General features: G+C 37.4%; 1 protein-coding gene across 2 annotated transcripts in view; it reads right to left on the reverse strand.

Moving 5' to 3' along the window:
* Positions 1-15,150, reverse strand: part of C1QTNF3 (C1q and TNF related 3) — a 34,423-nt gene that overhangs the window by 2,736 nt on the left and 16,537 nt on the right. For both annotated transcript variants that reach the window (XM_058307646.2, XM_058307644.2), the window contains exons 4-5: positions 14,236-14,365; positions 2,590-2,689 (exon numbers count right to left, since the gene is read on the reverse strand). In XM_058307646.2, coding sequence (XP_058163629.1) covers positions 2,590-2,689; positions 14,236-14,365 — 230 coding nt within the window. The remainder of the gene's footprint in view (positions 1-2,589; positions 2,690-14,235; positions 14,366-15,150) is intronic.

Consider the following 15,150-nt stretch of genomic DNA (forward strand, 5'->3'; position numbering starts at 1 on the left):
GCTACCAACTCCAGGACAGAGCATGGTCTTGTCAATGCCTCTAACCCATGAGACAAATTCCTCTTGTTCAGCCACAATCAGTTTGTGGTATTTGTGATAGAAGCTCGGGAAAATTAGCATACTAACTAATCTCAAATTTGGTACTGAAGAAGGGTGCTGCCATAATCAAACTAAAATACATTGTATCAGCTCATGACCAAGCAGGGAGTGCTGAGAAAAACAGATATTGTGGGCTAGAAAGCTGGAGCTCCAGGATACGCTGTGGCAAAATATCTTGTAAAGCATATGCTAATTTGCAAGGTAGAACTACCTACTAAAACTGTACTCTAAATAAGGGAAGAGACTGGACAAAAAGATGAAATGCTGTTTGCTATTTTTTAAAAAGATTTTCCTAAAAAAGATGCGCATAGAAAAGAATTGATAGATTTACAGAAGAAGATACAGGTAGAATCTAGAAAGTTGGGGTTTAACTGGGTTTGAAAAACCAAATACGGGAGGTGGACTTGGCCCAGTGGTTAGGGCATCCGTCTACCACACGAGAGGTCCACGGTTCAAACCCTGGGCCTCCTTGACCCGTGTGGAGTTGGCCCATGCGCAGTGCTGATGCGCGCAAGGAGTGCCCTGCCATGCAGGGGTGTCCCCCACATAGGGGAGCCCCACACACAAGGAGTGCGCCCCGTAAGGAAAACCGCCCAGCGTGAAAGAAGATGCAACCTGCCCAGGAATGGCGCCACACACACGGAGAGCTGACACAACAAGATGACCAAACGAAAAGAAACAGATTCCCGGTGCCACTGATAAGGATAGAATCGGTCACAGAAGAACACACAGTGAATGGACAACAACGGGGGGGGAGGGGGGGTAAATCTTTAAAATAAAGAAAAACCAAGTATTTTTCTACCTAGAAGACAGAGATAAAGCTATCTTCCCATTAAGACTTCTCATTCAACCAAATAGAAATAGCCTGTGGCAGCATCAGATGGGCTTAAAAATTTTTGCCTTTGCACCTAAACTATTGTTTTAGAAGTCCTGATGGTAGCCATACTAAGTTGAGAGAGGAAGAGCCATGGGGACAAGAGAGCAAAGAAATACACTGAAAAACCTATCTGTCAAGAAAAGAACATCAGGTGTGGCTTGCTAACATATGTAGCTGACCTGAAGTAAAAGGAGCAAAAGCCTACTAAGTTTTTGAGGAAAGAGTATTGTCAAAAAACCTGCATTTGTCCTAAAACAGGCTAGAGATGTTCAAGTAGATACTCTTAAACTTTCAAATGTGCATAGAAGGAAGCAGGCTATGAACGAGCCCCAAGGAGGATCTACTCAGCTTTTGGATGTGGCCATGGAGAGAAATGGACAAGGGAGACTCTTTCAGAGAACAGAATCTGTAGACAAAGAAAAAAATAGTCAAGGAATTTATTTCATTCTAGGATGGATGCAATGACTGGGGTTTAGACAGGATCTTGTGGAGGTAAGATGGGGGCACAGGTATTCTAAGAGTGGGGAAAAGTTTCAACCAATATTTGATAACATAGTGGCAAAGAAGCTAGCTATGCAAAGAATCCTCTTTCCCTTTTTCCATAGGACCTAGACTACATTCCCTTGCCTCCTTTCCACTGGGGGAAGAAGGAGGAGGGCATAGTGAAGTTCTCTGAATGGAATTCCTTAAGCAAAAGAATTTCCACAAGCTCGTTGCTCTTTCTTCCTCCTGACTCTGGCAAAGACAATGACCAGAGAGAATTTAGAAACCAGTGCAACCAGCCTGGGTCCCTCAAGAACTAGGTGAAGATTCCTTCTCCCAAAACCCCCACACTCCTCTCCTCCAAGAAATTTTGTCCTAAAATGGTCAAGAAAAATCAAGTTCTTTTATATTTGTGACAGTATAATCTGAATCATTTTTTTGCAGCAGTTATATTTCCATAACTCATCTTTTTCCCTTAACATTTCAAAGTCATTCTTCCAGGCTCCAGAAGAAAATATGGCAATCTTCAGAAGTCATTAAAAATAACAGGAAAAACGATAACAGTGACCACGTTTTTCATAGATAACTTACAGCTCATATAATTATAGGAAAGGTTTTGGCTTGGTGCACATCCTAGGCTTACATCAGAATGAATTGCAATATTCCTTTCTAAAAGAATTTTCCCCTAAGGAGCCATAGGGCCAAGTTTCTGTGATCAGCAGGAGAAGCACAGCCTAAATAGGACCATTTCTTTCAATCTGCTGGCCTGTGGGGGCAATAAAGAAGACCATCAACAGGGTTTAGATTTAGGAAAAAAGGGTATAGAAAGGAGGAAAGCAGAAGAAAGAGCAGAAAAAGAAGGTGGGGTGGAAGAGTTAAGAAAAGAATGCAATGCATGGTAATGGGAAGTGTTTCTAGTAACTAGATGAGGGCCCTGTGTCAACCTATTGAAGCTCAAATTCATCAAATTTATTTCTTTCCAAATAGCAGTTGTAATCTGGCCATATATTGGTATATGGGAGCACTCACTGAGGACAGAGATCATGCCAGACTCTGTTGATCCCTGGCATTGGGCATCCTTTGAGCAAACAATGGCCTGGATGGCATGTGTAATAGAAAAGGCCACCCACCTGTACATACTGAAGACTGTATTGCCATTGTGCATGAGGTACACATACACTTCCTCTACATCCTCATGTTTCATCATGCTGAAGGTGAAGAAATACACACCTGAAAAAGGAGATTTTTTTCCATATTTATATTAACAGAGTGTACATTGAGGACTCAGAGATAGCAGGGAGATGTGCCAAATCACTGCAACCTTTCTTTTGTTTGATATTCTATACAGCATGTAGCTTCCTCTTGACCTTTATCTTTATCTTCTCTTAACTTCAAAATTCTTTACAATTTCTTGAGATTTTCTCAATGTTTATTTGTGCTCCCCACAAGATTACAAAGTTCTTAAGGAAAGGAGTCTATCTTATTATGCTGGTTTGAGTCTTTTGTGGACCCCAGAAAATTATGTTCTTAAGCAAACCCATTCCTGTGCACGTAAACCTATTTATGTGGGACTCTTTAATTGGGATGGATTCAGTTGGGGGCCTTTGATTAGAGTACTTCAGTGAGCATGACCCAGGGTAGGTCTCAGCCCTCTTGCTGGAGTCCTTTATAAATGGGAAAAACATACAGAGACACATAGAGAAAGAAAGCTGCCATTTTACCCTGCCATGTGAGAGAGGACTCCAGGATGACCTGCAGCCACAGTAAGACTGAGAAACCCTACGGGGCTGAGAGAGAGAGGCTAGAAGGGTGAACCATATGCCTTATTGCCCACAACTGAGCTCAGGGAGAAAGTGAGCCTGGAGGAGGAGGCAGCGACCAGCAGCCATTTTGCCATGCCACATAGCAGGAGTCCAGGATTGTTAGCAGCTGACCTTTGGTAAGACAGTATCTCTAATGATGCCTTGATTTGGACCTTCCTACAGTGCCAGGATTGTAAGATTTTACCCTAATAAATTCCCATTATAAAAGCCAACCCATTTCTGGTAATTTGCATTGACAACTGTAGCAGTTTTATATTATTGATGAATTCCAAAAAGAAATATTGGATTATGTTTATAATCTGATCCATACCTGGACATGATTGAGTTATGATTAGGGCATTGAGTCCCCACCCACCAAGAGGTGGGGCCTCACGGATAAAAGACATGGCAAAGAACAGAGCTGAGGGTTTCTGATGTTGGAGTTTTGATGTTGGAGTTTGATGCTGAAGCCTTAACCTGGAGCCCCGAAAAATAAGCACACAAAGGAAAGAGAAGCCAACCCCAGGAAAAGAGAAACCCTGGGCCCATGAAGAAGTAAGCCCTGGGAAGGGAGGAACTTTGAACCCAGAGAGAAGCAAGACCCTGGAAGGGAGGAACCCAGGAAGCCTGAACCCTCACAGATGTTGGCACCCATCTTGCTCCAACATGTGAAAATAGACTTTGGTGAGGGAAGTAACTTATGCTTTATAGCCTGGTATCTAAGCTCCTACCCCAAATAAATACCCTTTATAAAAACCAACCAATTTCTGGTATTTTTTATCAATACCCCTTTGGCTGACTAATACAACAACCTTTAGCAAGCTAAAACACTCAATTTTGGCCCTATCATCTTGCCTCTTCTTCTGACAAAGAGCTTAATGAAAAGTATATGTTATTTCTAGTACAGGTTAACTATAATCAGCATTGCAGCAGGATCAACAAAATATTATACAAAGTATTATATATCAACAAAGTATTATACAAAGCCCTGCTTGAGATGGGCAGTTGGCCTTTTGTGGCCTTAGAAAATGAGCCAAGTGTAACATTACAATGGATGAATATACTTGCCATAGGTGTTAGTCAAAGATGAGGAGGTTCTGGATTGCAGAATAAATGTTTACTAGATCTAAAAAAATAACTCCTGTAATTTCTCATTTTATTCATTACAAACTGGTGAAATTATGTACACTAAACCGTAAGATCCAACCTAGCATTGGGTATATGGGAATTCTTCATATTTGTGAACTTTGTGTAACCTAAAGCTTCTTTGAAGATAAAGAGGAAAAAAAAAAGACATGGGGGAACATATGGAAGAAATTGTCACTGTACATGAGAGAACAGATTTAACAGTAATGAAAGACACATTTATTTTTTATTTTTTATTTTTGTATTTTATTTGTTATTTATTGTTATTATTTTATCTTCACATTAATTTTATATGGCTCTTTTTCTGGCTTTGTTTTGGGTGAATTTTTGGATTGCAGAAGGGTCACCTCTGTGGCAGGGATGATCACTGTTTTGGGGTGTTGGTGATGGGGGGAATGTGTGAGGGGGGTGTACCTGAGGCATGCCTCTAAGGCATAAGAATATGTTCAAGTATTCATGGAGTGTTGTCTTGGTGGGTGGAGACCCACATAATAACCAACAGAATATTGAATTCCCATCCTGGGGAGTCCTTCTGCATTCTCTAATAGAGCAGCAAGAATCCCCTGAGCACATGGGCAGTGCCTAACAAAGGAGAACAGACCATTATGCCAGCCCTTGATATTGATGATTGTACTCATGAGCCTTTTCTTGTGAAATTGAAACTTATCCTAGTATTAAATATTGCTTAAGAGTTATCTCCTGAAAGCTTCCCTATTGCTCAAATGTGTCCTCTATCTAAGCCAAAGTCAGCATATAAACTCACCACCTTCTTTCAAGTGTGGGACACGATTCCCAGAGATAAGCCTCACTGGCACCAAGGGATTATTACCAAATGCCAACTAGTGATGCATCTGGAAAAAGACCTTGGCCAAAAGGTGGAAATATTAAATACAAATGAGTTTTTATAGCTAAGAGATTTCAAAGTGTGTCAGGAGGTTATTCCAGAGGTTATGCTTATGCATGTCTCAGCAAGATCTCATTGACTGCCACAGTAAACAGTGCCTCAAACAGACATCCAGACACTGTCTCAGGAATTCAGCATGCTGTCAGTAGGTCTTACTTTGGAATATAAGCTCCCCAGTGTATCAGAGTAAGACTTATTTATAATTTCCCTACACTTGGCTCTTCTGCCCTTTTTATTTGAACCTATAATTAGCACTATATTTGTTAATTAAATGTCTCAGGAACTTAATCTTCATTCTGTTCATATGCTGGCTGAGCCCTGAATCTCAGCAGAGTTGCAGCACCTACTCTCCAGTTCATTGAACTCACCTGGGACAACTAACAAAACAATGATGATGGACAGTGTCCATTCCCAAAAACAGAAAGTATCTACAACTGCAAGCAAGACAGTTCCATCCATCTGCCCCATGGGATCTAAGCCCCCTCTCAATCAGAAACAGTGTGGGCCTCACCATCCCAAAATCCTCACGATTGGGGAATGAAAAATGGACTAAACTAAACTTATTATTATTCTATTATAGATTTATTATTGTAGCAATGGAAGAACTTGTATCATTGATATAAAAGAAGTGGACACCAGAGATTCTGAAGGGAGGGAGAGGGAAGAATAGGTATGACATGGGGGCATATTTGGGACATTGGAATTTTCCTGCATGTCATTGCAATGACAGATACAGGCCATTATACATTATTGTCAAAACCTATAAAATTGTGAGGGGCAAAGTGTAAACTCTAATGTAAACTATAGTCCATGGTTAGGACCAATGCTTCAATGTGTATTCATCAATTGTAGTAAATGCGCCACACTAGTGAAAGATGTTGGTGTAGGAAGGTGGGGGAAGGGGGTATGGGAATTCCCTATAATTTTGATGTAACATTTATATATGCAAGCTAAAACTTATTTAAAAATTTTAAAAAATTAAAAAGAAAGATAAAAAAAGAAAAACATAATCATAAAAAAGATCAAACCTAGACTCAGGTCTAGATGTTCTTCATTTCCACATATTTTAAGAGATATGAATTTTTCTGTAAGAGCTTTGGGCTCTTTTAAATTGAAAGCAATTTAATATGACCTGATACACTATAAATATCAGCATAGAAGATACTTCTACTGACTGTTTAAGAATAGTCCAATACAAGAGAGACGAGCTGAAAAGGACAACTTCCAGACTCCAAATGATCTTGGAATTGGGACTGCATTTTGGAAAGGTGAGTGTGAGTCATCAAATGCTTATTGGTTTCCATGTTATGTTTTTAAACTAATAGCCTTGCAAGAGAAAAACCCAGAAATATTTAAAATGTAGTGGGCAAATCTATGCTCTTTTCCAAAGGTGCAATCAAGTAAGATAGAAGCTGTGATGATGTCATGTTGATCCATCTGTTTCTGAGTCAAGTTGAACCAAATGAATAAAGGAAATATTATACTTCATTAGGTGCCATGCATGCATATTCAATGCACTAGGAGTAAAGAAAGTGGTATAAAAATCAGTCATGTCCATTCATATGCATGGAGAAGGGTCCACAGATTACAGGACTCAAAGAAAGTGGTTTATACTTGTTGAGGATTTTTACGTTTTACAAAACTTCATTTTAGATACTCCTTCCCCCCTAAAAAGGACAATTTTCAATTCTTCAAGAAGATAAAGCTGGGACCAAAGTGACAGGAGAAGATAATATTTTCCTGAAAAGATGAGTAGTATGAAAATGATTGCAGAAACATTTTAGAAATAACAGTCTAAGAAACCACATGCTGAATAAATGAAAAGTCTAGAGTTGGAAATATAGAGTGAATATGTGGTATAGCCACACATGGCATTCCTTTTCAAGGGAAGGTACTAGAGGCAACATACTTGCATTACAGTTTTTAGGTCTTTGTTTTACTGTAATTCAAAATCAGCTTTCTCTGTTCCATCACTCCCAAAGTTGAAAAGTAAAAAATGGTCATTTATGCAACCTAATGTCTGAGGGTTAAACAGTAAACTGTGGGAGCCAAGTGATGGTCACTATGTTGGACTAATGTACCCAAGAGAATTTTTAAAAACTAACTATATCTTGGACTTCAATTATAAAGCAATCGAAAACAATAGGACCATTGACTAGGTGTATCTAGGCACTTAAATAATCTTATGACACAGAGAGTATATAACATTACAGTTATAGGAAAATTATAACAAACCATCAGAGCAGAAAATCACAGAAAGATGTTTAACGCCTATTAAATTGTGACAAAAGATTTCTTTTAGCTCTTCATACATCAATTCACTTCTGACTGTAACTGGGTAGAAAAAGGAACACATTAAAAGCATTCTTTTATTTCATGCATGATTGTTTTGTACACTCAGAACTTCTCTAATTACAAAAAAAGTATGTAACAATTCTGACATGGCCATTGCATCTATCAGAATTTTCCTTTTTTTCCCACTTCTGGAGACCATTTAGGGAAACAGGGAGAATTAACAAAAACAGAAAAATTATCCATTTTATGCAAAACTAGGAGACAAAAGTGTGGCCACACAGGAAATGCAGAGGCACCATACTGAAAAGAATCAATCAGTCCCCTGGCAGCAGGGAGGGCTATTGAGTTACTGATCCTGGCATATTGCTTTGGTGCCTCTTCCTCCCCAAGAAACTGCTGCATATGGCTGGTTTGGGGAAATCCAACTCATTCAACTGTAAGTTAACTGAATAAAATAGAAAAGAACAGCTGAAGAACAGTGACCAAGAAGAAATGTTGCCATGCAGCAGATGAAAAACATAACCAAATATTCCATCATGAGTTCAAATGTATTAATGAAACAAATACCTCTATAAAGAACATTATAACAGAATGCAAGGACTCATGGAAGAAATGGCCAAACAATAGGGGGAACTGAAAACTAGAGCATTATGACTAATGTAAAACATAGAAAAAGAAAAATGAAACATTATAGATATAAGACAAAGGATATTAGAAGAAGCAAAAGGGTAAATAAACCCCAAGAAGACATGATTAGGGATATGGAGGACAGAAATTTGAAAGACAAACAACATGAAATGGAAACAAAGAACAGCAAAAAGTTAGAGAAAATGATAGATACAGAAAAGGTTAAGAAAGTTAAAAGCAAATGGAGTCTTCAAAGAAGTTAACCAGTGGTGTACTAAAGTGAGGAAGACGCATGTGCGGGGAGTGGTGCACTCCAGGGAGAAGTATTTTATCACTGACCTTATTTAGAATTGCTGGCATAGGATGATAATAAAAGTCCACTGATTTTTAACTGGTTTTATTATACTTCAAAAACATTCTATAGACAATGTATCTACCCCCTTACTGCCTGACCACCCCACTGCCATTCCCCCCTGGTACACTAAGGAGAAAAACAACAGTGAAACAAACGGTTCCACTTATATTTAAATTTTAAGAATATAATTAAAGGAAGCTGTCCTGGCCAAAAAGAATATGCTGTATAGCAAGAAAAATTGATCTAGAATGATCAAGTTTTATCCAGGAAAAGTCATTGGACTTTGAAGATAAGGAAAGAATTCTTTGGGGACTCAAGCAAAAATATTAATTCAATTACCAGAGGAAAATGTCAAAATTATTACAGTTTTCCAAGCCACAATTCCAAAAGTTGACATAGAAAATGTAGGTCAAGGTTTTTATATATATCCTGGGTAACTGGCAAAGAATTTAGAATGCATAAAATCTTAGAAAATATTGGTGTCATAAACCTTTTTGAGAAAATAACTAGAAGGTGAAGTTTATCTAATCAAGAGATGTCTGGGAAATTTGTTAAAATGACTAATAATGACCACTGAACATATTTAACTGCAAGATAAGTCTAAACCATAGGTAGGGATAATATTGGCAAAGTAGAATATAATTGCCACATACCCTGACAATGTATAAATGATTCAACCACCAAAAATTGTAAAGAGAAGGGAAAGAGAAGATGGAGCACAGAAAAATCTCATTGAATGGCTCTTTGTAATAGCTGGAAGTCAAACTCTGTTATTTAAAGTTGCAAATCAAGTGATTAAAAAATTACTTAAGTCATTCATAAAACAGAAAGTTAAACACCAAGAAATAAAACACTCTTGCCTGAAATTAGGTAGTGAAGGGGAGAAAGGAGAAGGCAGAGGAAGAGGAATAGATACTTCTAAAGAAGTGAAGTCTAAGGATAGTATATAATGATAAAGATGAACAAATATACAAACCTTCCCACATATCAGGGGAAAAAAATAACAAAAACAACAAAAACTAAGGAAAAGAATTAAAAATAATTATAAAAACAGAAAGCATGAAATAACATGGCAAGTTAAGTATATCTATCATAACAATAACTGTACACTTAACTCATCTATTAAAAGACACAGACTATGACATTAAACTCCAAAGAAAAACTCAATTGCAACAATATACAAGAGACATATCTAAAACAAAGGTAGTAGGAAATACAACAAATATAACAAAGTAGAGGAGGTAAACAATAGGAAAACAGGGGATCATTATCATAATATCAAAAGTATATTTACCCTACAGAAAAACATTAAATGAGACAAAGAATGGATATTATAGTAATGCTAAAGGGTCCAACTCATAATGAATATATAATAGTTGCTATTAATTACATGCCAAAAAAAGCAGAGCAACATCTTTAATTAAGCAGAATTTATAGGAGACAAAAAGGCAAAGTAGGCAGGAAAACTCTAGCAGTAAAATATTTTAATTAAGCTCTCTGTCTAAGCCAGATCAAGTGTAAATCAAAACAATGGGCACAGATATAGAAGACCTAAAGTAATATAATAAATAAAGAAGATCTGACAGTGAGAATACACTGAAAGCTTCTTTTCAAGTGCCTGTGGAATATTCATGAATATCAACTCTTCTTTAGAGTACAAATGAAGGCTTACAGTAACACAGGTGAAAAATTGCTTTGATGGGTATAACTGTAAACTTGATCCAGTTGAGGAAATAACCAGTGCACTTGAAGATAGAGCTCTAGAAATTACCCAAATTGAAACACAAAGGGAAGAAAAGAGTACCCAATCCATATATGATAATATCAAATAATATTGCTTATGTATAATTAGAATCCCAAAAGTAGAAGAGTGTGATATTGGGGCAGACAAAATATTTGAAAAAATAATGGTAAAACAATTTCCAAAATTTAATGCCAGATGCTGGAGATCCAAGAAGCTCAGAAACCACCAAATGCAATCACCTCCCTCCTCTCCCAGAAAACACAACCTAGGCATATCATATTCAAAATGCTAAAGACAAAAGACAGAAAAAATTCGAAGGTAACCAGAGAGAAGAGGTGTTGGAACAAAGGTAAGAATTACATCAGGCATCTTTTAAGAACCATGCAAACTAGAAGACAATGAAGTAACATCTTTAAAGTACTGAAACAAAAAAACAAAAACAAAAAATCATGTCAACCAAGGATTCTATACTCCATGAAAATATCTTTCAAAAATAAAGAATAAATAAAGATTTCCCTGGCTAAGAAAACTGAAATAATTTATTGTCATCAGGTTTATTAAAGAAAGATTAAAGAAAGTTCTTCAGGCAGAAGGAACATCGAATCTGATAGAAATTGACATCTCCACAAAGAAAGGTAGAACACTAGAAAAGGTAAAATATATTTTAAAAATTTCTCAACCATGATATTCTTGACATTTTGGAATGGATAATTCTTTATTATGTTTGTATGAGAGGGGCTTCTGTGCATTTTTAAATGTTTAGCAACATTCCTGATCCCTAACCATAAAATGCTAATAGCACTACTTACCCAGTCATGACAACAAAAATGCTTTGAGACATTGCCAAAAGTCCCTTGGGGCAAAAATAATCCCTGGTTGAGGAGCACTATTTTCAAAGATAACTTAGTGTCTAAAGCAAAAATGGTAGCAATTTAATGTGTATTTATAGCATACGTAAAATTTAACTTATGACAACAGTACAAAAGATAAGAGGAAAAAGTTAGGAATATAGTGTTGTAAGGTCATACACTATATTTTGAGTGACCTAATATTATTTGAAGTTAGATTCTGACTAATTAAAAGTTGATATTCTAAACTCGAAGGCAATGACTAAGAAAGATTTAGGAAAGAGATTTAAATATAAGTGAATAAAGGAGATAAAATGGAATAATGAAAAATGCCTAATGACTCAAGAGAAGGCAGAAAAAAAGAAAAAAGATAAGCAATAATAGGTAAAACAAATAGAAAACAGAAAAGGATAGAATTTAAATTGAGCATGTTAATAATCACATTATGGAAGCAGACGTGGTTCAACTGATAGAGCGTCCATTTACCATATGGAGGGTCAAGAGTTCAATCCCCAGGGCCTCCTGACCTATGTGGTAAGCTGACCCACGTGCAATGTTGCTGCACACAAGGAGTGCTGTGCCATGCAGGGGCGCCCCCTTGTAAGGGTGCCCCCCACACAAGTAATGCGCCTCGCAAGGAGAGTCACCCTGTATGAAAAAAGCACAGTCTACCAGGACTGGCACTGTACACACAGAGAGCTGATGCAGCAAAATGACACAACAATAACAAAAAAAGAGATGCAGTTTCCTAGTGCCGCCAGATAATGCAAGCACACACAGAAGAACACACAGTGAATAGACACAGAGAGCAGACAATGGGGGGAAGGAGAGAGAAATAAATAAATAAAAGAAAACAAAAAAAGAAAATATATTTCTCTTGTTTGGACCAGTGTAATAATGTTGGAGATGGAGAGAGGTGGTCAGATTTTAAAAATAATAATAATAATCACATTAAATGTGAATGATCTAAATACGCTGGTTAAGAGACAGAAAATATGAGATTTCTTGTCTACAAGAAAATAATTTCAAACATAAAAACATATGTTAAAAGTAAAAGTATGGAAAAATATGCCATGCAAGCACTAATCAAAAGAAAGCTGGAGTAGCTATAATATATTAAACAAAGTAGACTTCAGAAATACTATCAAAGCTAAAGAGAGACATCATGCAATTATAGTCAATTCTCCAATAGCCTAAAAATCCTTTAAACCAAGAATGGATAAACTGTGAAACATCCATTCGATGGAATATTATTTAGCAATAAAAAGGAAGACATCATTGATTCATACAAGGACATGGATGAATCTCAAATATATGTTGCTAAGTGAAAGAAGCCAGACCCAGAAAGCTATATATAGTATGATTCCATTTATATGGCATTCTGGAAATAGAAGGGTGGAAAAGTGCATAATTGTTAGGGGTTGGGGTTGGCAGGAGTGAACTACAGGGATAGCACAAGGGAATTTTGGAGTTGATGGAATTATTCTCTTGATACAGTGGATATATTATTTCTATAACTCTATGCACTTGTCAAAGCCCAAAGAAATTTACAACACAAAGAATGAATTTTACTGCACACAAATATTTAAAAAATCAACCTGAACATGGGGGAAGCTCTAGGTGAGATTTTTACAAATAAATTGAAGTGTATTACAGATGAATGATGTAACTACACTGAAGAACACGGGGAAGAGCATGCAGACAGTATTTGACTGACTACTGTAAGGCTAAAGATAAAAAGAACTGTATAAAATCTTTGAATCCTAGTTAATTTTTTCCTCATGTGATATGGGTTAGCAATTCTGTACTGGTTTATTTGTATACTGTGGTTGATCAAATAGGTATATATATTATAGATTATGAAGCCAGATTCTTTGTGTTCAAAGAAAGAAGTTAAAATAACCAATGGAGAATGCTAGAATTAACTTTGTGGTGCTAGATTGGAATCAGATGTATCAGTATGAATTCATGATTTAAAAATATATATACAGTATGTACATATAGACAGATACAGAAAGAAATATAAATATGTTTGTATGCATGGGTTAATATGCATACTTATATTTCCTAGTGCAAGATCTTTGACAAGATCTAGATGCAGTGATATCCCAGTAGCAATGAGTTCACCTAGCACCCACATCTTGGTTTCTAAATACCATTATTGGATAAAATGAACCAGGGCTCTTTGGAAAAATGGGTAATTGCAGAGCTCGGGCAGGGAAAAATGCAAATTGTGCCTGAAGCATCATGTGGTGCCAGCACACAGGACCTCAAACATAGGTTGTAGTATGAATATGTTGTAGTATGAATATGTTCCATGTTGTAGTATGAATATGTTCCATGTCCCAATCCCCAGAAAACATGAATAGTACCTTATATGGCAAAAAGGCCTTTGCTGGTGTGATTAGGGATCATGAGACAGAGACACAGGGTTATCCAGGTGGGCCCAATGTAATCACAACCCTCCTTATAAGAGAGATGAAGGGGAGTGAATGCAACACAAGTGTTGGGCGCCCATGTGCAAGGTGACAGGTTTGATCCCTGGTACCTCCTAAAAACAAAACAAAACAAAACAAACAAATAAAAAACTAGCTCTCATTGGGGAGCAGATATAGCTCAGTGGTTGAGTGCCTGCTTCCTATGTTTGAGGTCCTGGGTTCAATCCCTAGTACCTTCTTAAAAAAAAAAGACACACAAGTCAGAGTCAGAGGAGAAAGTAAAGGAATAAAAGAAGCAGAGACTGGAATAATACGGCCATAAATTAAGGAATGTTAGCAACCTCTAAAATGTGAAAAAGACAAAGAACAGATTTTCTTCTAGAGCCTCCAGAAAGAACAGCCCTGCCTATTTCTTGACTTAAATCCAATTAGATTTCCTTCCTTCCTTCCTTCCTCCCTTCCTCCCTTCCTTCCTCCCTTCCTTCCTTCCTTCCTTCCTCCCTCCCTCCCTCCTCTCCTTCTTTCCCTCCCTTCCTCTCTTCCTCCCTCCCTTCCTTCCTTCCTTCCTTCCTTGATATATTGATTAACTTAGTCATTCCTTTATTTGTACATCTCACCTGACACAGGAGCCCCGAATCTTCCAGTCATGACATCAAAGAAGTTTCCAATATTGGTCTCAACACTACTGAAGATAATCCCACTGTTCTGGTTGCTGAAGTGAGTTGCAAGAGAAGCCATAAATGCAATCTAAAGAAAGAGTTGGTAGTTAATTAATAGGCAATTAGAATGACTCAAAAAACAAACATTGAAAAATCTATGAGATAGAAGATATCAAACAGAGAAACAAAATTTTAAAAGATGTGGAACCCAATGTTCAAAATTTACAATCTTGGATGGAAGGTTAAGTGTACACAATTAATATCCCTTCTTTTGATGTCATTCTTAGAAAGGCTTCCTCTACATCAAGTTATAGAAATTTCATCTCCATTTTCATTTTCTTCTGTTTTAATGTTTTCTTTTTTTTATATTTAAGTATTTTGCCTTCCTTCTAATACCACAAATGAAATATTGATACATTACATTTTATTAAAAATTAAAATTTTTCTTGTTAAAAAAATTTCTTAAACAAATTTAAAGCAGGGGAAACGGACTTTGGCCCAGTGGTTAGGGCGTCCGTCTACCATATGGGAGGTCCGCGGTTCAAGCCCCGGGCCTCCTTGACCCGTGTGGAGCTGGCCCATGTGCAGTGCTGATGCGTGCAAGGAGTGCCGTGCCACACAGGGGTGTCCCCCGCGTAGGGGAACCCCACGCGCAAGGAGTGCACCCATAAGGAGAGCCGCCCAGCGCGAAGGAGGGAGCAGCCTGCCAAGGAATGGCGCCGCCCACACTTCCCGTGCCGCTGACGACAACAGAAGCGGACAAAGAAACAAGACGCAGCAAAAAGACACAGAGAACAGACAACCGGGGGAGGGGAATTAAATAAATAAATAAATAAATAAATCTTTAAAAAAAAAAAACAAAAAACAAATTTA

This window comes from Dasypus novemcinctus, chromosome 2 (assembly GCF_030445035.2).
Source record: "Dasypus novemcinctus isolate mDasNov1 chromosome 2, mDasNov1.1.hap2, whole genome shotgun sequence".
NCBI lineage: Eukaryota > Metazoa > Chordata > Mammalia > Cingulata > Dasypodidae > Dasypus > Dasypus novemcinctus.